This window comes from Thermobia domestica, chromosome 5 (genome assembly GCF_964235325.1).
Source record: "Thermobia domestica chromosome 5, izTheDome1.hap1.1, whole genome shotgun sequence".
NCBI classification, from domain to species: domain Eukaryota; kingdom Metazoa; phylum Arthropoda; class Insecta; order Zygentoma; family Lepismatidae; genus Thermobia; species Thermobia domestica.
In genome coordinates this window covers 40,960,286-40,984,601 of record NC_137458.1, presented here as the reverse complement: position 1 = coordinate 40,984,601, position 24,316 = coordinate 40,960,286, and the positions used below count along the sequence as shown (strand labels likewise).

Below are 24,316 nucleotides of genomic sequence, written 5' to 3'. Positions count from 1 at the left end.
TGAGAACTGCGATATGGATTCCCTGACTCCCCAAGAAGAAGAAGAAGAAGAAGACGGTAACATCACTTTGTGTAAAGTTTCGACCTATCAAAATTCATGTTTGGCGGATAATCTTGTTTTGGATAGTAAACCATTAGTCAATTCAAAATTGAACGTTTCGAGAGATATAGTAATTTTGGAACATCGCACAATTGCTCCTGTGTTTTCGATTTGCTTCGTGATCGATGAACGGGAATGTGAGAGTGATGGTGACCGAGGGGTCATTCTCACATACCCGTCACCGACATTACAATGCTCGATTGGTGGTTTATCTCTCATCATCCTGCTTCCCATGGCATTGTCGAAAGAAGGCATCGAGACCTCCATCGGATACTTCGTCTATATTGTCATGATAATCAAGCCAGATGGAGCTATTATCTCAAGGAGGCACAAGACTTATGCAATCATTCAATGTGCGAATCCCTGGGATGCACTCCGGCGGAGATATTCCTCTCTTACTCAGCTTCTCAGGATTTCAAACGAAATTTCTATTGGCCAAAGGAATCTGAATCTGTACCTGACGATAAGAAATTCGTTATTTCCATACCTGCTGTAAAACCGAAAAGAGAAAGGAAAAAAGAAGAAAAGAAAGGAAAAGATGAGATAAAAGAAGGTTCTCTGGTAATGTTAAAAACCCATTACTTATCATCGGTACCAAAGAAGGTATTCTCAAAATTCATGTTCACATATCTCGGACCATATTTGGTAACTAAACTTTTTAAGAATTCAGCTCAACTTCAAACATTATCAGGAGAGAATATTGGAGTGCAAAGCTACGACAACCTAAAACATTTTCGATGTTCAGATCAAAAGCGACGACAACTTCTTGGCGAGGCAGAGAATCCATGAAAGCTCGAAGGCGTAAATAAAACATTTTAGGATTTTAATTAGGTTAAGAGATTTAGATTAATATGAATGATGTTTATTTTTCTTTTAGTATAGATAAATGATGTTAGTGTATTCATGATGTAAGAAAAAAAATTTTTTTCTCCAAGGACCGCGGAAGATGATACCTCCCAACATGGAGTTATCATGTTGAAAATTTTCGAACGCCCTGTATAATAATGTAGAATAATATATATAATATAGGATATGTAAGGATGTAATGTTGTCATTTAATTTTCTTGTAATATTAGAAGGTAGGATTGAGTTAGGACGTGCATTAAAATAGGTTTAGGATTTTATTTCGTATTTAATGTCTATGTTTTGTTTATTTCTATCTTAATTTCCTATATTTCTTTAATAATATTCTGCTTATTTCGTTTATTTTCATCTGTAGAACGCTTTTCCTATCTCCAAACATTCTGAAAACTCTGTCAAAATTTTCTTTAAAAATTTTATTCTAAAATTATTTTTCATAAAATTCTTTAGATTTTCAGCCATTTTGATAGAAAATCGTCAAGATTCACTCGGTTTTGGTGCATCATCTTCAATCTTGTCTTGTGTGACGTCAGTAGCACAGATTTACAGAATTATTTATAATTGGTCGCTTTCTTTGAACTCTCTGATAATTAGCTCATCTTCAATCTTCAGACTGTTACGTCACATTGTTGTTGTACTGTAATGGCGTCAGCCTAAGAAAGCAATCCTCAGTTACTGCCCGTCAGATATTATCGGCATAATGTGGTAAAGAAAGCCGCTCCAGAACGGTTTTTTCCTACTAAAAGATCTAAAAAGATTCGATTGCAAAATTTGCTATAATTTTGTGTTATTTATTGAACGGAACGGAGCGAGTAGCGAGGGGAATTAGTGAAGCGAAGCAGCCCCAATGTTGTAAGTTGTCTGTATGCACTATGGACGAAATCTGATTTCTACATAATTGGATCCTGATTTTTTGGAAGAACCGTGATAGTTAATAGCCTTAACTGGTTCAGGTTGAACTGTATATTATAAAGGATGTGAGTGATAGTTGTTTCTTCTGGAACTATGAAATCCATCACAAAAATAAATAAGAATGGTTAACAGGAACGGGTACTTGTAAGGACAACATTGGATTCTGCTTGCATACAAACTCATCCGAACTGTAAGTAAGATTTACTTTATTTCTAAAGTGGTTTCAAGCGAAGTAACTTGGTAGCCTGGATTTATGAATATTTTCTTTTTAACCTCGAAATTCACCAAGTTATACCGTTGGAATATGGTGTTTAGTGAAACATAATAATATAACTATGTCTTCGTAAATTCCTTTCCCGTAGGACCTATACAATTACTGAGACAATATGTGACGGCTTAGGCTTATCTATAAAGGGGGGGGGGAAATAAAAGGTAGAGCAAATACTGACGGAATATACATGCGAGTGTAAAATTTTCATTTAGAGTGACCATCAAAATTCCTGTTATTCAAAGAAAGCAAAAATCTTGTGAAAGGCTATATGCAGTATTCTTTATTATTGTTGTGATTTTTTTTTATTTGGCTATGCATCATTTGGCTGTACATTAGAACCAAGCTAAACAAATAGGATAGGAATGACGTTCTCCGGTATAGAACATATATTCAATATATTTTATTTTCTTTTAAAAGTTTTTTAATCCTTAACGTATCCGTAAAGTATGAGAAAAGAAACCGAAGCTGTACTTTGATAAAAGAAGCACGATGGGTCGTTTTGTCACAAGTTTTCGACAGGGGCGATTGGTTTTCTACACCGTGCGAAAATCCATATAAATATTTTTTTTAAGTAACAAAATCCCATTAAAAGAAATGTGGCCTGGACTGCCAACCAAAGCGTTTTTACGTTATGAAACAAATTTGTTGGTGTGAGTGTGTAGTGTGAATGTGTCTTAGGTTAGTGTAGGTTAAGGATTTAGTGATTTCATGTATATTTTTGTAATAAAATGTGTAGGCAAGAAATGAATAAATATAGGAAAAGGGTGCCTAGTAATTGTAGCTGCTGTGAACAGCTAAAAACATAAGATTTTTTTTTAAATGAAAGATATGAATGCCAGTAAGAGGCACTTTCCTTGATATAGTCGAAAATAAGTGACTATTAATAAAAGTAATAAATATTGGGAATATGTGAAATAAAATTGAAAGTTATGAGAGTATGTGTGCATGTAATATTTTAAAAATGGTTGGTCACGAATTGTGACACGCACGGTAAAATGATTCTTTAAAGTGTAATGCGATGTATTGTTGTGCCCCTAAACTAAATGTAAACAGTTTGTATAAAGCTTCGGTGAAACAAGTAAAGCTTCAGGTTGACAATTATGTTTTATTCCATATAACAGAGATACAGTAGAGTAGAAATTTTATAGTAAAACATGATTTAGTCGAGATCAATAGTGCGTCTTCCTATCAATCCGATAAAGGAATCATCAAGGGGAAAATGATATGAGTGAAACGTTACGGGGAACCCATCAGTGAATGTCACGAATCCTGAGATTTATTTTTTTATTTACTTTCCAAATTTTCGAGTTTATTTATATTTTTTTTCCGTTGCGCAAACTTCATTTAGATAATACACTTGTAGGGCAGGTCTTCTGAGTTCGATCCTTTCTCCCATGACTATGGAGCGAGTGAGTGCATCCCCGGTTGCGAGCTATTCTTCTGTGATGGCCACATAGACTTGTAGCTGGTTAAACTGGTGATATACTCAAACGCACCTTGGTCCCGAGAAAGCGAACATCTGAGAACAACAGTAGACACGAATACACACTAAACAAACAAAATAAAATTCAATTTATTTTACTCACAAATTTGGCTACGCCAGCCAGGATGATATTCGGTGATGGAACTTGTAATGTTTCGATTATATCATTCTCAAGGAAGGATGGTCACAAAAAAAAAAAAAAAAAAAAAGCGAGTTGAAGAAAGTGGTAAATCTTTATAGATGAGCAGGAATAGTTGCAATTGTCTGAGTAATTGGTAGATCCGGGGAATTTATGAAAATTTGTAAAAAAGGGAAGAGAAAATATGTCGTGTAAAAAGTTAAGTGAGACCAATCAGTCTGTGGACAAGTATAGTTGTTGTGACGAACTAACAGAAGGAGTAAGCGTCTTTTGTGACGATTGTCAATTGTGGATTCATTCCCAATGCCAGGGATTATCGGAAACGGAAGTCACCGAACTGCAACAAAGTGTGGAACCGTGGTATTGCAAATATTGTACTGTAAAATGTGCGGCACAGGTAGACTTGCCGGCGTCCAATGGAGAAAATGACACGGAGAGGGGTTCACTGGTAGTTCTTCCGCAGGTGACCGAGGTAGAGAATGATACTGTAGTGCAGGAATCGGTAGAGTCACAGTCAACGTCTAACTTAGCTGAACTTTTACAGCAATTTACTCAAACATTAAGTCAAAAATTTGATCAGAAATTTGGTAATGTTAGTACTCAGTTAGAACAAGTCAATACTAATGTGAATACTAGATTCGAAAATGTAAACTTTGCGTTAGGGCAGATAAATGACAGATTTTCTAAAGTAACTGATAGCATTCAAGATCTCAATAATCGTTTTGAACAGTTTAAGTTAGAGACAAATACCATTATCACAGAGAAGTTCGAACGTGTAAGTAAAGACGTGGAGGAGGTACGTCAAGACGTCCAGGACCTTCAGTCCACTTTCACAAATTATCGCGAAACATTGGATGAGCGCGTAACGGGTGTGGGAAAGGAGTTGCGTCTGTCGGAATGCACCGTGAATCGTAGATGTGACTCTCTAGCTAAGGAAATATCACGTCTCGAATCACAACAAAAAGACGACTATCGGCAACTTGAGATCAAAGTACAGACCCTTACGAACCGCGTCATGAATAGAGTACCTAAGGGAAATAGGAAACGTTTGTATACTGGATCCGTTGATTCAGATGGCTCAGATTCTGATGCTTTAGTGGAGGTTCCAGTATCTTCGGTTGGGGAGACTGCAACCATCACTACAGTGACGGTGTCAGGGTGCCTGTCAACGGCCAGGGATGCAATTTGTGGAAATGTCACCCAACTTTCCAGTCACATGCCAAATGAGGTGGTGAGACGGATGGATGAAAGAATTGATGGAAAGAGAAATGAAGGGGTAATTAGGCGCGTTCCTTTGACAAGTGTGACCTGTCTGCCTCATCAGTGTTGCCAACTCACGCATGTTCCACTAATGTCAGCTCAGGTTATTCCGAGTGGGGTGCGTACGAGCGTTGGAGTTCTGGAGGAGGGGCACAATCATGCGGGGACTACCATCTCCGAGAAATCTTCATTAGGTCAAAATTTAAATAACCTTGTAACGTTTGGACAAAATTCACTGACGGAAAGGGGCCCCGTATTAGAGTGTGGCACTCCTCAGAACACCAATGGACGTGCGGACACAGCAAACGGCAACAAACATATCAGTATCCGATTGTCAGAAATTCGGAACTTACCCATGTTTACGGGGGAATTCGGACAAGCTAGTTTATTCCTCGAAAACTTGGAACAGACTTTTCAATTATTAGAGGCTTCCGACCGAGAAAAATTATTATTATTGCCACGTTGTTTGACAGAGGGGGCTAGAGCTTGGTATAAAACGGTCGAAGAACAGATACGAACCTACGATGATTTTGTTCGATTATTCAGGGACAGTTTTCTCTCCTTACGGATGGAGCGCCTGCAGAAGAAATTCGTACAAAACATGCGATATGACCGGACGAAATACCCTCGTTTGAGAGACTTCGCCTGGAAGGTGATAGCGGAGTATTATGCGGTCGTGCATCATCCGGATGAAGGGGAACTAATCGAAATTCTGCTTGACTGTTTGCCTCCGAATGAGTCTAAGATATTAAGAGCTGTGGAACCCAAATCCACACAACAGTTAATATTAAAATTAACCGAATTAGAGGGTTACCCAGAACACACTGGAGCCGTGACTGAGAGAAAATGGAGGAAACCTTTCGTACGACAAGTAATGGTCCAAAAGAAGTTTGGAAAAGGAGGGAAACAAACCAAGGAGTCGTCCTCACAAACCGAAGAGACTAAGGAAAAAACTCTGATGAGTAATTCACGAGATTCCTCCAGTACGGAAGGGTGGAAATCCCGATATCCTTACAGGAATCGATGGAGGAATGGAAATTCCTACAACAGAAATATGAGAGGTCGTGGCCCGGGAAGAACGCGGTATGACCCATACCGAGAGGGGCCAAGAGTAGCCTATGGCTATGGAAATAGTGGAGAATACGGGAATTATCCAAGTGGATCCCAGGTTTTCCCAAATGGAAATGGAACTTCTGGTGGGATGCGTGCGAGTCCGCCATATGCATCGGGTGTACCACCACCTGGAGGGGGTAGTGTACCCCATACAACACCTTCCCCAGTGGTGAACATGGCGACAGTGGCGGGATCGTGCCCATCTCACCCGACGTTCGCACCAACGTCAGTCGGAAGTCAAACGAATGAAAACTGGACGGGAAATGCATATCGCAGTTCTCAGTAGGGGAGATTGCGAACTGCGAGATGGATTCCCTGACTCCCCAAGAAGAAGAAGAAGAAGAAGACGGTAACATCACTTTGTGTAAAGTTTCGACCTATCAAAATTCATGTTTGGCGGATAATCTTGTTTTGGATAGTAAACCATTAGTCAATTCAAAATTGAACGTTTCGAGAGATATAGTAATTTTGGAACATCGCACAATTGCTCCTGTGTTTTCGATTTGCTTCGTGATCGATGAACGGGAATGTGAGAGTGATGGTGACCGAGGGGTCATTCTCACATACCCGTCACCGACATTACAATGCTCGATTGGTGGTTTATCTCTCATCATCCTGCTTCCCATGGCATTGTCGAAAGAAGGCATCGAGACCTCCATCGGATACTTCGTCTATATTGTCATGATAATCAAGCCAGATGGAGCTATTATCTCAAGGAGGCACAAGACTTATGCAATCATTCAATGTGCGAATCCCTGGGATGCACTCCGGCGGAGATATTCCTCTCTTACTCAGCTTCTCAGGATTTCAAACGAAATTTCTATTGGCCAAAGGAATCTGAATCTGTACCTGACGATAAGAAATTCGTTATTTCCATACCTGCTGTAAAACCGAAAAGAGAAAGGAAAAAAGAAGAAAAGAAAGGAAAAGATGAGATAAAAGAAGGTTCTCTGGTAATGTTAAAAACCCATTACTTATCATCGGTACCAAAGAAGGTATTCTCAAAATTCATGTTCACATATCTCGGACCATATTTGGTAACTAAACTTTTTAAGAATTCAGCTCAACTTCAAACATTATCAGGAGAGAATATTGGAGTGCAAAGCTACGACAACCTAAAACATTTTCGATGTTCAGATCTCAAGCGACGACAACTTCTTGGCGAGGCAGAGAATCCATGAAAGCTCGAAGGCGTAAATAAAACATTTTAGGATTTTAATTAGGTTAAGAGATTTAGATTAATATGAATGATGTTTATTTTTCTTTTAGTATAGATAAATGATGTTAGTGTATTCATGATGTAAGAAAAAAATTTTTTTTCTCCAAGGACCGCGGAAGATGATACCTCCCAACATGGAGTTATCATGTTGAAAATTTTCGAACGCCCTGTATAATAATGTAGAATAATATATATAATATAGGATATGTAAGGATGTAATGTTGTCATTTAATTTTCTTGTAATATTAGAAGGTAGGATTGAGTTAGGACGTGCATTAAAATAGGTTTAGGATTTTATTTCGTATTTAATGTCTATGTTTTGTTTATTTCTATCTTAATTTCCTATATTTCTTTAATAATATTCTGCTTATTTCGTTTATTTTCATCTGTAGAACGCTTTTCCTATCTCCAAACATTCTGAAAACTCTGTCAAAATTTTCTTTAAAAATTTTATTTTAAAATTATTTTTCATAAAATTCTTTAGATTTTCAGCCATTTTGATAGAAAATCGTCAAGATTCACTCGGTTTTGGTGCATCATCTTCAATCTTGTCTTGTGTGACGTCAGTAGCACAGATTTACAGAATTATTTATAATTGGTCGCTTTCCTTTGAACTCTCTGATAATTAGCTCATCTTCAATCTTCAGACTGTTACGTCACATTGTTGTTGTACTGTAATGGCGTCAGCCTAAGAAAGCAATCCTCAGTTACTGCCCGTCAGATATTATCGGCATAATGTGGTAAAGAAAGCCGCTCCAGAACGGTTTTTTCCTACTAAAAGATCTAAAAAGATTCGATTGCAAAATTTGCTATAATTTTGTGTTATTTATTGAACGGAACGGAGCGAGTAGCGAGGGGAATTAGTGAAGCGAAGCAGCCCCAATGTTGTAAGTTGTCTGTATGCACTATGGACGAAATCTGATTTCTACATAATTGGATCCTGATTTTTTGGAAGAACCGTGATAGTTAATAGCCTTTAACTGGTTCAGGTTGGACTGTATATTATAAAGGATGTGAGTGATAGTTGTTTCTTCTGGAACTATGAAATCCATCACAAAAATAAATAAGAATGGTTAACAGGAACGGGTACTTGTAAGGACAACATTGGATTCTGCTTGCATACAAACTCATCCGAACTGTAAGTAAGATTTACTTTATTTCTAAAGTGGTTTCAAGCGAAGTAACTTGGTAGCCTGGATTTATGAATATTTTCTTTTTAACCTCGAAATTCACCAAGTTATACCGTTGGAATATGGTGATTAGTGAAACATAATAATATAACTATGTCTTCGTAAATTCCTTTCCCGTAGGACCTATACAATTACTGAGACAATATGTGACGGCTTAGGCTTATCTATAAAGGGGGGGGGGAAATAAAAGGTAGAGCAAATACTGACGGAATATACATGCGAGTGTAAAATTTTCATTTAGAGTGACCATCAAAATTCCTGTTATTCAAAGAAAGCAAAAATCTTGTGAAAGGCTATATGCAGTATTCTTTATTATTGTTGTGATTTTTTTTATTTGGCTATGCATCATTTGGCTGTACATTAGAACCAAGCTAAACAAATAGGATAGGAATGACGTTCTCCGGTATAGAACATATATTCAATATATTTTATTTTCTTTTAAAAGTTTTTTAATCCTTAACGTATCCGTAAAGTATGAGAAAAGAAACCGAAGCTGTACTTTGATAAAAGAAGCACGATGGGTCGTTTTGTCACAAGTTTTCGACAGGGGCGATTGGTTTTCTACACCGTGCGAAAATCCATATAAATATTTTTTTAAGTAACAAAATCCCATTAAAAGAAATGTGGCCTGGACTGCCAACCAAAGCGTTTTTACGTTATGAAACAAATTTGTTGGTGTGAGTGTGTAGTGTGAATGTGTCTTAGGTTAGTGTAGGTTAAGGATTTAGTGATTTCATGTGTATTTTTGTAATAAAATGTGTAGGCAAGAAATGAATAAATATAGGAAAAGGGTGCCTAGTAATTGTAGCTGCTGTGAACAGCTAAAACATAAGATTTTTTTTTAAATGAAAGATATGAATGCCAGTAAGAGGCACTTTCCTTGATATAGTCGAAAATAAGTGACTATTAATAAAAGTAATAAATATTGGGAATATGTGAAATAAAATTGAAAGTTATGAGAGTATGTGTGCATGTAATATTTTAAAAATGGTTGGTCACGAATTGTGACACGCACGGTAAAATGATTCTTTAAAGTGTAATGCGATGTATTGTTGTGCCCCTAAACTAAATGTAAACAGTTTGTATAAAGCTTCGGTGAAACAAGTAAAGCTTCAGGTTGACAATTATGTTTTATTCCATATAACAGAGATACAGTAGAGTAGAAATTTTATAGTAAAACATGATTTAGTCGAGATCAATAGTGCGTCTTCCTATCAATCCGATAAAGGAATCATCAAGGGGAAAATGATATGAGTGAAACGTTACGGGGAACCCATCAGTGAATGTCACGAATCCTGAGATTTATTTTTTTATTTACTTTCCAAATTTTCGAGTTTATTTATATTTTTTTTCCGTTGCGCAAACTTCATTTAGATAATACACTTGTAGGGCAGGTCTTCTGAGTTCGATCCTTTCTCCCATGACTATGGAGCGAGTGAGTGCATCCCCGGTTGCGAGCTATTCTTCTGTGATGGCCACATAGACTTGTAGCTGGTTAAACTGGTGATATACTCAAACGCACCTTGGTCCCGAGAAAGCGAACATCTGAGAACAACAGTAGACACGAATACACACTAAACAAACAAAATAAAATTCAATTTATTTTACTCACAAATTTGGCTACGCCAGCCAGGATGATATTCGGTGATGGAACTTGTAATGTTTCGATTATATCATTCTCAAGGAAGGATGGTCACAAAAAAAAAAAAAAAAAAAAAAAGCGAGTTGAAGAAAGTGGTAAATCTTTATAGATGAGCAGGAATAGTTGCATATTGTCTGAGTAATTGGTAGATCCGGGGAATTTTATGAAAATTTGTAAAAAAGGGAAGAGAAAATATGTCGTGTAAAAAGTTAAGTGAGACCAATCAGTCTGTGGACAAGTATAGTTGTTGTGACGAACTAACAGAAGGAGTAAGCGTCTTTTGTGACGATTGTCAATTGTGGATTCATTCCCAATGCCAGGGATTATCGGAAACGGAAGTCACCGAACTGCAACAAAGTGTGGAACCGTGGTATTGCAAATATTGTACTGTAAAACGTGCGGCACAGGTAGACTTGCCGGCGTCCAATGGAGAAAATGACACGGAGAGGGGTTCACTGGTAGTTCTTCCGCAGGTGACCGAGGTAGAGAATGATACTGTAGTGCAGGAATCGGTAGAGTCACAGTCAACGTCTAACTTAGCTGAACTTTTACAGCAATTTACTCAAACATTAAGTCAAAAATTTGATCAGAAATTTGGTAATGTTAGTACTCAGTTAGAACAAGTCAATACTAATGTGAATACTAGATTCGAAAATGTAAACTTTGCGTTAGGGCAGATAAATGACAGATTTTCTAAAGTAACTGATAGCATTCAAGATCTCAATAATCGTTTTGAACAGTTTAAGTTAGAGACAAATACCATTATCACAGAGAAGTTCGAACGTGTAAGTAAAGACGTGGAGGAGGTACGTCAAGACGTCCAGGACCTTCAGTCCACTTTCACAAATTATCGCGAAACATTGGATGAGCGCGTAACGGGTGTGGGAAAGGAGTTGCGTCTGTCGGAATGCACCGTGAATCGTAGATGTGACTCTCTAGCTAAGGAAATATCACGTCTCGAATCACAACAAAAAGACGACTATCGGCAACTTGAGATCAAAGTACAGACCCTTACGAACCGCGTCATGAATAGAGTACCTAAGGGAAATAGGAAACGTTTGTATACTGGATCCGTTGATTCAGATGGCTCAGATTCTGATGCTTTAGTGGAGGTTCCAGTATCTTCGGTTGGGGAGACTGCAACCATCACTACAGTGACGGTGTCAGGGTGCCTGTCAACGGCCAGGGATGCAATTTGTGGAAATGTCACCCAACTTTCCAGTCACATGCCAAATGAGGTGGTGAGACGGATGGATGAAAGAATTGATGGAAAGAGAAATGAAGGGGTAATTAGGCGCGTTCCTTTGACAAGTGTGACCTGTCTGCCTCATCAGTGTTGCCAACTCACGCATGTTCCACTAATGTCAGCTCAGGTTATTCCGAGTGGGGTGCGTACGAGCGTTGGAGTTCTGGAGGAGGGGCACAATCATGCGGGGACTACCATCTCCGAGAAATCTTCATTAGGTCAAAATTTAAATAACCTTGTAACGTTTGGACAAAATTCACTGACGGAAAGGGGCCCCGTATTAGAGTGTGGCACTCCTCAGAACACCAATGGACGTGCGGACACAGCAAACGGCAACAAACATATCAGTATCCGATTGTCAGAAATTCGGAACTTACCCATGTTTACGGGGGAATTCGGACAAGCTAGTTTATTCCTCGAAAACTTGGAACAGACTTTTCAATTATTAGAGGCTTCCGACCGAGAAAAATTATTATTATTGCCACGTTGTTTGACAGAGGGGGCTAGAGCTTGGTATAAAACGGTCGAAGAACAGATACGAACCTACGATGATTTTGTTCGATTATTCAGGGACAGTTTTCTCTCCTTACGGATGGAGCGCCTGCAGAAGAAATTCGTACAAAACATGCGATATGACCGGACGAAATACCCTCGTTTGAGAGACTTCGCCTGGAAGGTGATAGCGGAGTATTATGCGGTCGTGCATCATCCGGATGAAGGGGAACTAATCGAAATTCTGCTTGACTGTTTGCCTCCGAATGAGTCTAAGATATTAAGAGCTGTGGAACCCAAATCCACACAACAGTTAATTTTAAAATTAACCGAATTAGAGGGTTACCCAGAACACACTGGAGCCGTGACTGAGAGAAAATGGAGGAAACCTTTCGTACGACAAGTAATGGTCCAAAAGAAGTTTGGAAAAGGAGGGAAACAAACCAAGGAGTCGTCCTCACAAACCGAAGAGACTAAGGAAAAAACTCTGATGAGTAATTCACGAGATTCCTCCAGTACGGAAGGGTGGAAATCCCGATATCCTTACAGGAATCGATGGAGGAATGGAAATTCCTACAACAGAAATATGAGAGGTCGTGGCCCGGGAAGAACGCGGTATGACCCATACCGAGAGGGGCCAAGAGTAGCCTATGGCTATGGAAATAGTGGAGAATACGGGAATTATCCAAGTGGATCCCAGGTTTTCCCAAATGGAAATGGAACTTCTGGTGGGATGCGTGCGAGTCCGCCATATGCATCGGGTGTACCACCACCTGGAGGGGGTAGTGTACCCCATACAACACCTTCCCCAGTGGTGAACATGGCGACAGTGGCGGGATCGTGCCCATCTCACCCGACGTTCGCACCAACGTCAGTCGGAAGTCAAACGAATGAAAACTGGACGGGAAATGCATATCGCAGTTCTCAGTAGGGGAGATTGCGAACTGCGAGATGGATTCCCTGACTCCCCAAGAAGAAGAAGAAGAAGAAGACGGTAACATCACTTTGTGTAAAGTTTCGACCTATCAAAATTCATGTTTGGCGGATAATCTTGTTTTGGATAGTAAACCATTAGTCAATTCAAAATTGAACGTTTCGAGAGATATAGTAATTTTGGAACATCGCACAATTGCTCCTGTGTTTTCGATTTGCTTCGTGATCGATGAACGGGAATGTGAGAGTGATGGTGACCGAGGGGTCATTCTCACATACCCGTCACCGACATTACAATGCTCGATTGGTGGTTTATCTCTCATCATCCTGCTTCCCATGGCATTGTCGAAAGAAGGCATCGAGACCTCCATCGGATACTTCGTCTATATTGTCATGATAATCAAGCCAGATGGAGCTATTATCTCAAGGAGGCACAAGACTTATGCAATCATTCAATGTGCGAATCCCTGGGATGCACTCCGGCGGAGATATTCCTCTCTTACTCAGCTTCTCAGGATTTCAAACGAAATTTCTATTGGCCAAAGGAATCTGAATCTGTACCTGACGATAAGAAATTCGTTATTTCCATACCTGCTGTAAAACCGAAAAGAGAAAGGAAAAAAGAAGAAAAGAAAGGAAAAGATGAGATAAAAGAAGGTTCTCTGGTAATGTTAAAAACCCATTACTTATCATCGGTACCAAAGAAGGTATTCTCAAAATTCATGTTCACATATCTCGGACCATATTTGGTAACTAAACTTTTTAAGAATTCAGCTCAACTTCAAACATTATCAGGAGAGAATATTGGAGTGCAAAGCTACGACAACCTAAAACATTTTCGATGTTCAGATCTCAAGCGACGACAACTTCTTGGCGAGGCAGAGAATCCATGAAAGCTCGAAGGCGTAAATAAAACATTTTAGGATTTTAATTAGGTTAAGAGATTTAGATTAATATGAATGATGTTTATTTTTCTTTTAGTATAGATAAATGATGTTAGTGTATTCATGATGTAAGAAAAAATTTTTTTTCTCCAAGGACCGCGGAAGATGATACCTCCCAACATGGAGTTATCATGTTGAAAATTTTCGAACGCCCTGTATAATAATGTAGAATAATATATATAATATAGGATATGTAAGGATGTAATGTTGTCATTTAATTTTCTTGTAATATTAGAAGGTAGGATTGAGTTAGGACGTGCATTAAAATAGGTTTAGGATTTTATTTCGTATTTAATGTCTATGTTTTGTTTATTTCTATCTTAATTTCCTATATTTCTTTAATAATATTCTGCTTATTTCGTTTATTTTCATCTGTAGAACGCTTTTCCTATCTCCAAACATTCTGAAAACTCTGTCAAAATTTTCTTTAAAAATTTTATTCTAAAATTATTTTTCATAAAATTCTTTAGATTTTCAGCCATTTTGATAGAAAATCGTCAAGATTCACTCGGTTTTGGTGCATCATCTTCAATCTTGTCTTGTGTGACGTCAGTAGCACAGATTTACAGAATTATTTATAATTGGTCGCTTTCCTTTGAACTCTCTGATAATTAGCTCATCTTCAATCTTCAGACTGTTACGTCACATTGTTGTTGTACTGTAATGGCGTCAGCCTAAGAAAGCAATCCTCAGTTACTGCCCGTCAGATATTATCGGCATAATGTGGTAAAGAAAGCCGCTCCAGAACGGTTTTTTCCTACTAAAAGATCTAAAAAGATTCGATTGCAAAATTTGCTATAATTTTGTGTTATTTATTGAACGGAACGGAGCGAGTAGCGAGGGGAATTAGTGAAGCGAAGCAGCCCCAATGTTGTAAGTTGTCTGTATGCACTATGGACGAAATCTGATTTCTACATAATTGGATCCTGATTTTTTGGAAGAACCGTGATAGTTAATAGCCTTTAACTGGTTCAGGTTGAACTGTATATTATAAAGGATGTGAGTGATAGTTGTTTCTTCTGGAACTATGAAATCCATCACAAAAATAAATAAGAATGGTTAACAGGAACGGGTACTTGTAAGGACAACATTGGATTCTGCTTGCATACAAACTCATCCGAACTGTAAGTAAGATTTACTTTATTTCTAAAGTGGTTTCAAGCGAAGTAACTTGGTAGCCTGGATTTATGAATATTTTCTTTTTAACCTCGAAATTCACCAAGTTATACCGTTGGAATATGGTGTTTAGTGAAACATAATAATATAACTATGTCTTCGTAAATTCCTTTCCCGTAGGACCTATACAATTACTGAGACAATATGTGACGGCTTAGGCTTATCTATAAAGGGGGGGGGAAATAAAAGGTAGAGCAAATACTGACGGAATATACATGCGAGTGTAAAATTTTCATTTAGAGTGACCATCAAAATTCCTGTTATTCAAAGAAAGCAAAAATCTTGTGAAAGGCTATATGCAGTATTCTTTATTATTGTTGTGATTTTTTTTATTTGGCTATGCATCATTTGGCTGTACATTAGAACCAAGCTAAACAAATAGGATAGGAATGACGTTCTCCGGTATAGAACATATATTCAATATATTTTATTTTCTTTTAAAAGTTTTTTAATCCTTAACGTATCCGTAAAGTATGAGAAAAGAAACCGAAGCTGTACTTTGATAAAAGAAGCACGATGGGTCGTTTTGTCACAAGTTTTCGACAGGGGCGATTGGTTTTCTACACCGTGCGAAAATCCATATAAATATTTTTTTTAAGTAACAAAATCCCATTAAAAGAAATGTGGCCTGGACTGCCAACCAAAGCGTTTTTACGTTATGAAACAAATTTGTTGGTGTGAGTGTGTAGTGTGAATGTGTCTTAGGTTAGTGTAGGTTAAGGATTTAGTGATTTCATGTGTATTTTTGTAATAAAATGTGTAGGCAAGAAATGAATAAATATAGGAAAAGGGTGCCTAGTAATTGTAGCTGCTGTGAACAGCTAAAACATAAGATTTTTTTTTTAAATGAAAGATATGAATGCCAGTAAGAGGCACTTTCCTTGATATAGTCGAAAATAAGTGACTATTAATAAAAGTAATAAATATTGGGAATATGTGAAATAAAATTGAAAGTTATGAGAGTATGTGTGCATGTAATATTTTAAAAATGGTTGGTCACGAATTGTGACACGCACGGTAAAATGATTCTTTAAAGTGTAATGCGATGTATTGTTGTGCCCCTAAACTAAATGTAAACAGTTTGTATAAAGCTTCGGTGAAACAAGTAAAGCTTCAGGTTGACAATTATGTTTTATTCCATATAACAGAGATACAGTAGAGTAGAAATTTTATAGTAAAACATGATTTAGTCGAGATCAATAGTGCGTCTTCCTATCAATCCGATAAAGGAATCATCAAGGGGAAAATGATATGAGTGAAACGTTACGGGGAACCCATCAGTGAATGTCACGAATCCTGAGATTTATTTTTTTATTTACTTTCCAAATTTTCGAGTTTATTTATATTTTTTTTCCGTTGCGCAAACTTCATTTAGATAATACACTTGTAGGGCAGGTCTTCTGAGTTCGATCCTTTCTCCCATGACTATGGAGCGAGTGAGTGCATCCCCGGTTGCGAGCTATTCTTCTGTGATGGCCACATAGACTTGTAGCTGGTTAAACTGGTGATATACTCAAACGCACCTTGGTCCCGAGAAAGCGAACATCTGAGAACAACAGTAGACACGAATACACACTAAACAAACAAAATAAAATTCAATTTATTTTACTCACAAATTTGGCTACGCCAGCCAGGATGATATTCGGTGATGGAACTTGTAATGTTTCGATTATATCATTCTCAAGGAAGGATGGTCACAAAAAAAAAAAAAAAGAAAAGAAAAAAAAGCGAGTTGAAGAAAGTGGTAAATCTTTATAGATGAGCAGGAATAGTTGCATATTGTCTGAGTAATTGGTAGATCCGGGGAATTTTATGAAAATTTGTAAAAAAGGGAAGAGAAAATATGTCGTGTAAAAAGTTAAGTGAGACCAATCAGTCTGTGGACAAGTATAGTTGTTGTGACGAACTAACAGAAGGAGTAAGCGTCTTTTGTGACGATTGTCAATTGTGGATTCATTCCCAATGCCAGGGATTATCGGAAACGGAAGTCACCGAACTGCAACAAAGTGTGGAACCGTGGTATTGCAAATATTGTACTGTAAAACGTGCGGCACAGGTAGACTTGCCGGCGTCCAATGGAGAAAATGACACGGAGAGGGGTTCACTGGTAGTTCTTCCGCAGGTGACCGAGGTAGAGAATGATACTGTAGTGCAGGAATCGGTAGAGTCACAGTCAACGTCTAACTTAGCTGAACTTTTACAGCAATTTACTCAAACATTAAGTCAAAAATTTGATCAGAAATTTGGTAATGTTAGTACTCAGTTAGAACAAGTCAATACTAATGTGAATACTAGATTCGAAAATGTAAACTTTGCGTTAGGGCAGATAAATGACAGATTTTCTAAAGTAACTGATAGCATTCAAGATCTCAATAATCGTTTTGAACAGTTTAAGTTAGAGACAAATACCATTATCACAGAGAAGTTCGAACGTGTAAGTAAAGACGTGGAGGAGGTACGTCAAGACGTCCAGGACCTTCAGTCCACTTTCACAAATTATCGCGAAACATTGGATGAGCGCGTAACGGGTGTGGGAAAGGAGTTGCGTCTGTCGGAATGCACCGTGAATCGTAGATGTGACTCTCTAGCTAAGGAAATATCACGTCTCGAATCACAACAAAAAGACGACTATCGGCAACTTGAGATCAAAGTACAGACCCTTACGAACCGCGTCATGAATAGAGTACCTAAGGGAAATAGGAAACGTTTGTATACTGGATCCGTTGATTCAGATGGCTCAGATTCTGATGCTTTAGTGGAGGTTCCAGTATCTTCGGTTGGGGAGACTGCAACCATCACTACAGTGACGGTGTCAGGGTGCCTGTCAACGGCCAGGGATGCAATTTGTGGAAATGTCACCCAACTTTCCAGTCACATGCCAAATGAGGTGGTGAGACGGATGGATGAAAGAATTGATGGAAAGAGAAATGAAGGGGTAATTAGGCGCGTTCCTTTGACAAGTGTGACCTGTCTGCCTCATCAGTGTTGCCAACTCACGCATGTTCCACTAATGTCAGCTCAGGTTATTCCGAGTGGGGTGCGTACGAGCGTTGGAGTTCTGGAGGAGGGGCACAATCATGCGGGGACTACCATCTCCGAGAAATCTTCATTAGGTCAAAATTTAAATAACCTTGTAACGTTTGGACAAAATTCACTGACGGAAAGGGGCCCCGTATTAGAGTGTGGCACTCCTCAGAACACCAATGGACGTGCGGACACAGCAAACGGCAACAAACATATCAGTATCCGATTGTCAGAAATTCGGAACTTACCCATGTTTACGGGGGAATTCGGACAAGCTAGTTTATTCCTCGAAAACTTGGAACAGACTTTTCAATTATTAGAGGCTTCCGACCGAGAAAAATTATTATTATTGCCACGTTGTTTGACAGAGGGGGCTAGAGCTTGGTATAAAACGGTCGAAGAACAGATACGAACCTACGATGATTTTGTTCGATTATTCAGGGACAGTTTTCTCTCCTTACGGATGGAGCGCCTGCAGAAGAAATTCGTACAAAACATGCGATATGACCGGACGAAATACCCTCGTTTGAGAGACTTCGCCTGGAAGGTGATAGCGGAGTATTATGCGGTCGTGCATCATCCGGATGAAGGGGAACTAATCGAAATTCTGCTTGACTGTTTGCCTCCGAATGAGTCTAAGATATTAAGAGCTGTGGAACCCAAATCCACACAACAGTTAATTTTAAAATTAACCGAATTAGAGGGTTACCCAGAACACACTGGAGCCGTGACTGAGAGAAAATGGAGGAAACCTTTCGTACGACAAGTAATGGTCCAAAAGAAGTTTGGAAAAGGAGGGAAACAAACCAAGGAGTCGTCCTCACAAACCGAAGAGACTAAGGAAAAAACTCTGATGAGTAATTCACGAGATTCCTCCAGTACGGAAGGGTGGAAATCCCGATATCCTTACAGGAATCGATGGAGGAATGGAAATTCCTACAACAGAAATATGAGAGGTCGTGGCCCGGGAAGAACGCGGTATGACCCATACCGAGAGGGGCCAAGAGTAGCCTATGGCTATGGAAATAGTGGAGAATACGGGAATTATCCAAGTGGATCCCAGGTTTTCCCAAATGGAAATGGAACTTCTGGTGGGATGCGTGCGAGTCCGCCATATGCATCGGGTGTACCACCACCTGGAGGGGGTAGTGTACCCCATACACCTTCCCCAGTGGTGAACATGGCGACAGTGGCGGGATCGTGCCCATCTCACCCGACGTTCGCACCAACGTCAGTCGGAAGTCAAACGAATGAAAACTGGACGGGAAATGCATATCGCAGTTCTCAGTAGGGGAGATTGCGAACTGCGAGATGGATTCCCTGACTCCCCAAGAAGAAGAAGAAGAAGAAGACGGTAACACCACTTTGTGTAAAGTTTCGACCTATCAAAATTCATGTTTGGCGGATAATCTTGTTTTGGATAGTAAACCATTAGTCAATTCAAAATTGAACGTTTCGAGAGATATAGTAATTTTGGAACATCGCACAATTGCTCCTGTGTTTTCGATTTGCTTCGTGATCGATGAACGGGAATGTGAGAGTGATGGTGACCGAGGGGTCATTCTCACATACCCGTCACCGACATTACAATGCTCGATTGGTGGTTTATCTCTCATTATCCTGCTTCCCATGGCATTGTCGAAAGAAGGCATCGAGACCTCCATCGGATACTTCGTCTATATTGTCATGATAATCAAGCCAGATGGAGCTATTATCTCAAGGAGGCACAAGACTTATGCAATCATTCAATGTGCGAATCCCTGGGATGCACTCCGGCGGAGATATTCCTCTCTTACTCAGCTTCTCAGGATTTAAAACGAAATTTCTATTGGCCAAAGGAATCTGAATCTGTACCTGATGATAAGAAATTCGTTATTTCCATACCTGCTGTAAAACCGAAAAGAGAAAGGAAAAAAGAAGAAAAGAAAGGAAAAGATGAGATAAAAGAAGGTTCTCTGGTAATATTAAAAACCCATTACTTATCATCGGTACCAAAGAAGGTATTCTCAAAATTCATGTTCACATATCTCGGACCATATTTGGTAACTAAACTTTTTAAGAATTCAGCTCAACTTCAAACATTATCAGGAGAGAATATTGGAGTGCAAAGCTACGACAACCTAAAACATTTTCGATGTTCAGATCAAAAGCGACGACAACTTCTTGGCGAGGCAGAGAATCCATGAAAGCTCGAAGGCGTAAATAAAACATTTTAGGATTTTAATTAGGTTAAGAGATTTAGATTAGTATGAATGATGTTTATTTTTCTTTTAGTATAGATAAATGATGTTAGTGTATTCATGATGTAAGAAAAAATTTTTTTTCTCCAAGGACCGCGGAAGATGATACCTCCCAACATGGAGTTATCATGTTGAAAATTTTCGAACGCCCTGTATAATAATGTAGAATAATATATATAATATAGGATATGTAAGGATGTAATGTTGTCATTTAATTTTCTTGTAATATTAGAAGGTAGGATTGAGTTAGGACGTGCATTAAAATAGGTTTAGGATTTTATTTCGTATTTAATGTCTATGTTTTGTTTATTTCTATCTTAATTTCCTATATTTCTTTAATAATATTCTGCTTATTTCGTTTATTTTCATCTGTAGAACGCTTTTCCTATCTCCAAACATTCTGAAAACTCTGTCAAATTTTTCTTTAAAAATTTTATTCTAAAATTATTTTTCATAAAATTCTTTAGATTTTCAGCCATTTTGATAGAAAATCGTCAAGATTCACTCGGTTTTGGTGCATCATCTTCAATCTTGTCTTGTGTGACGTCAGTAGCACAGATTTACAGAATTATTTATAATTGGTCGCTTTCCTTTGAACTCTCTGATAATTAGCTCATCTTCAATCTTCAGACTGTTACGTCACATTGTTGTTGTACTGTAATGGCGTCAGCCTAAGAAAGCAATCCTCAGTTACTGCCCGTCAGATATTATCGGCATAATGTGGTAAAGAAAGCCGCTTCAGAACGGTTTTTTCCTACTAAAAGATCTAAAAAGATTCGATTTCAAAATTTGCTATAATTTTGTGTTATTTATTGAACGGAACGGAGCGAGTAGCGAGGGGAATTAGTGAAGCGAAGCAGCCCCAATGTTGTAAGTTGTCTGTATGCACTATGGACGAAATCTGATTTCTACATAATTGGATCCTGATTTTTTGGAAGAACCGTGATAGTTAATAGCCTTTAACTGGTTCAGGTTGAACTGTATATTATAAAGGATGTGAGTGATAGTTGTTTCTTCTGGAACTATGAAATCCATCACAAAAATAAATAAGAATGGTTAACAGGAACGGGTACTTGTAAGGACAACATTGGATTCTGCTTGCATACAAACTCATCCGAACTGTAAGTAAGATTTACTTTATTTCTAAAGTGGTTTCAAGCGAAGTAACTTGGTAGCCTGGATTTATGAATATTTTCTTTTTAACCTCGAAATTCACCAAGTTATACCGTTGGAATATGGTGTTTAGTGAAACATAATAATATAACTATGTCTTCGTAAATTCCTTTCCCGTAGGATCTATACAATTACTGAGACAATATGTGACGGCTTAGGCTTATCTATAAAGGGGGGGGGGAAATAAAAGGTAGAGCAAATACTGACGGAATATACATGCGAGTGTAAAATTTTCATTTAGAGTGACCATCAAAATTCCTGTTATTCAAAGAAAGCAAAAATCTTGTGAAAGGCTATATGCAGTATTCTTTATTATTGTTGTGATTTTTTTTTATTTGGCTATGCATCATTTGGCTGTACATTAGAACCAAGCTAAACAAATAGGATAGGAATGACGTTCTCCGGTATAGAACATATATTCGATATATTTTATTTTCTTTTAAAAGTTTTTTTAATCCTTAACGTATCCGTAAAGTATGAGAAAAGAAACCGAAGCTGTACTTTGATAAAAGAAGCACGATGGGTCGTTTTGTCACAAGTTTTCGAAAGGGGCGATTGGTTTTCTACACCGTGCGAAAATCCATATAAATATTTTTTTAAGTAACAAAATCCCATTGAAAGAAATGTGGCCTGGACTGCCAACCAAAGCGTTTTTACGTTATGAAACAAATTTGTTGGTGTGAGTGTGTAGTGTGAATGTGTCTTAGGTTAGTGTAGGTTAAGGATTTAGTGATTTCATGTGTATTTTTGTAATAAAATGTGTAGGCAAGAAATGAATAAATATAGGAAAAGGGTGCCTAGTATTGTCCGTTCATTGTAGCTTGGCGCTGTGTTTTGACACAAAACCTGGCCAGCGAATCTTAGCAGTCCTTCCCCTACTTTCCCCTTATAGCAGTTGTAACAGTGGAACTAACTTATCAATTTTAGCACTAGTAGGGTTTGGTATTTGCAAGTTGCGTAAATTTCGAAAGAGTTTACTTCTTCTCTAATCAGGACCGTAACTTGTGTGGGACAGGGGAGGGGCAACTTCCCCTCATGGAGGTTCCCCGCCATTCGAAGGGGCCCATTTGGAGACGAAATTTTCTTAATCCATATACAATACGAACATTAAATTATGAATGAAGCATTAAGCATTAAGTTTCACTACATTACATAAAGCAGCGCACAAAAGGTAAATAAAACAAAAGTGAGCCTTGTGCCCACTTCAGTCAGAAACGTCTATTATTAGGGGCCCTAGAAATAACATTTATTCGTATGGCTTTGAGATTTGTCAATGTTGTCCCCTTAATTAATTTGTCATGTATGGAATGGGCCCAAGGGCGTAAGTAACGGCCCCACAGACCTTGCCGTGAGGGAGGACCGACAGGCTCCGGGGGGCATAAATAGTAAGAAAAAGTTAGAAAGACGGGGGGGGGGGGCAAGAATGAGAAAAACAACTTTTTCTTGGAGCCCAAATACACATATTAATGCTTGCCCCCCAGAAAAAAATATAAGTTACGGCGCTGTCTCTAATGTGAATTTACTGGTACACTTCTGCTAATACCTAGGTAGTTAACTATATCAGGTTGGTCTCTTTAAACCTTGGGCCGTGGAGAGAAACAATATTACAGGAGGATAATATTCATATTTTAAGAAGGTGGGGAAAGGAGAGCAAGGATAAGAAAGGTGAGAAGAAAGAAAGAAAGAGAATGAAAGAAACACTTCTACATTTACTTCATAATGAATTTAAACACACATAAACGAAAAAGGGATGTCGGAACCCACCACCATAATATTTGTGGAAGTGTTGACAACATAATATTCTGAAGGAATATATTTCCCGCCAATTCTGGGGCCTCGGTGTTTGGCCCAATTCTGGCCTTGCAGCAGTGGCGGATCCAGGGGGGCGATCATGGCGATTGCCCCCAGGAAAGGAACCTTTCTCATTTTATATATTTAAAAACCCAATCCCAGAGTTTGGAGCTCTTAAAAATAGCTCTAAGTAGCAGTATTAAAACCCACCGCCCTCAAGAAGTCCGTCCTGGATCCGCCCCTGCCTTATAGAAGCTACTATCTAGTCATTCACCTCGTGGGACTGAGGAAAACCTTAATAAGAAATACCGGCCAGAGCCGCGTCCATGCCCACGCTCGATCTACCTATTTTAATGCCTTTTTTCGTGTTGCACAGTGTCTGGTAAGGGCACCCAAACAGGGCAAATGTGTACAGCTTTAAAATGTTTAAATGTTAAAATTCGCTTTATACTGTACTTTGAACACTTAATTCAATGTGTATTATATTGTTCTTACAGCAGCATGGTTTATTTCCTAATACTTTAAGTCTATGGTTGTTAGTATTTATAATTATTGCATCATACTAATTTTTCTCAAAGCTCGTTCAATTAGTATGAAATTCTACACTTAGCAGTTTGCAACATTGCAAACCTTCACCAACAGGCAACATGTGGGGAGAATATTTCCACCTATGCTCGCATCGAAATTCCCAGCCCTTGTTTACAATCAGTACAATATGTTTCTGTCGCCTTATCATGAAAACAACGCTGTCCAGCGAACCTAACGATCTTCGCTACCTCTGTTTATTGTTTACAACACAAACTGCCATCTTCCAATATTGCCAGGCGTACAAGGTTTTTCGCACACTTTCGAACAAGAACACTTGTACAATATTGAGTGTGCATTATATGTAAGATTGTATTACATAATAACTAACTCAATTTTTCATAACGTTAATATCTCAGACATCTCAAAAGCAGCAATTTATGTAGTAATAGCACTTGGTCCATGACTGTGCAGAAGTAGGTACATTCGGTTCGGAGATTCATGTGCCTGGCAACCATGAATTAACCATGTAGGGGTGAGAAGCAAGGTTTTGACGCTCGCACTACAATTGTTGTTTGTAAAC

At 38.5% G+C, this 24,316-nt stretch overlaps 4 protein-coding genes across 5 annotated transcripts in view; 3 read left to right on the top strand and 1 right to left on the bottom strand.

Annotated features, from left to right (window-relative positions):
- mAChR-A (muscarinic Acetylcholine Receptor, A-type) overlaps positions 1-24,316 on the bottom strand; it is a 523,004-nt gene that overhangs the window by 217,015 nt on the left and 281,673 nt on the right. The window lies entirely within an intron of this gene.
- LOC145685053 (uncharacterized) lies at positions 6,723-7,319 on the top strand. The gene has a single exon (XM_081757397.1). It carries the CDS (start codon positions 6,723-6,725, stop codon positions 7,317-7,319), a length of 597 nt encoding a protein of 198 aa, XP_081613523.1.
- LOC145685052 (uncharacterized) lies at positions 13,157-13,753 on the top strand. Its single transcript, XM_081757396.1, has one exon. The coding sequence runs from the start codon at positions 13,157-13,159 to the stop codon at positions 13,751-13,753; it is 597 nt and encodes a 198-aa protein (XP_081613522.1).
- LOC145685051 (uncharacterized) lies at positions 19,594-20,190 on the top strand. The gene has a single exon (XM_081757395.1). It carries the CDS (start codon positions 19,594-19,596, stop codon positions 20,188-20,190), a length of 597 nt encoding a protein of 198 aa, XP_081613521.1.

Bases quoted from the DNA above. Each gene is read 5' to 3' on its own strand.
- LOC145685052 (XM_081757396.1), top strand. From the start codon at position 13,157: ATGCTCGATTGGTGGTTTATCTCTCATCATCCTGCTTCCCATGGCATT.
- LOC145685053 (XM_081757397.1), top strand. From the start codon at position 6,723: ATGCTCGATTGGTGGTTTATCTCTCATCATCCTGCTTCCCATGGCATT.
- LOC145685051 (XM_081757395.1), top strand. From the start codon at position 19,594: ATGCTCGATTGGTGGTTTATCTCTCATTATCCTGCTTCCCATGGCATT.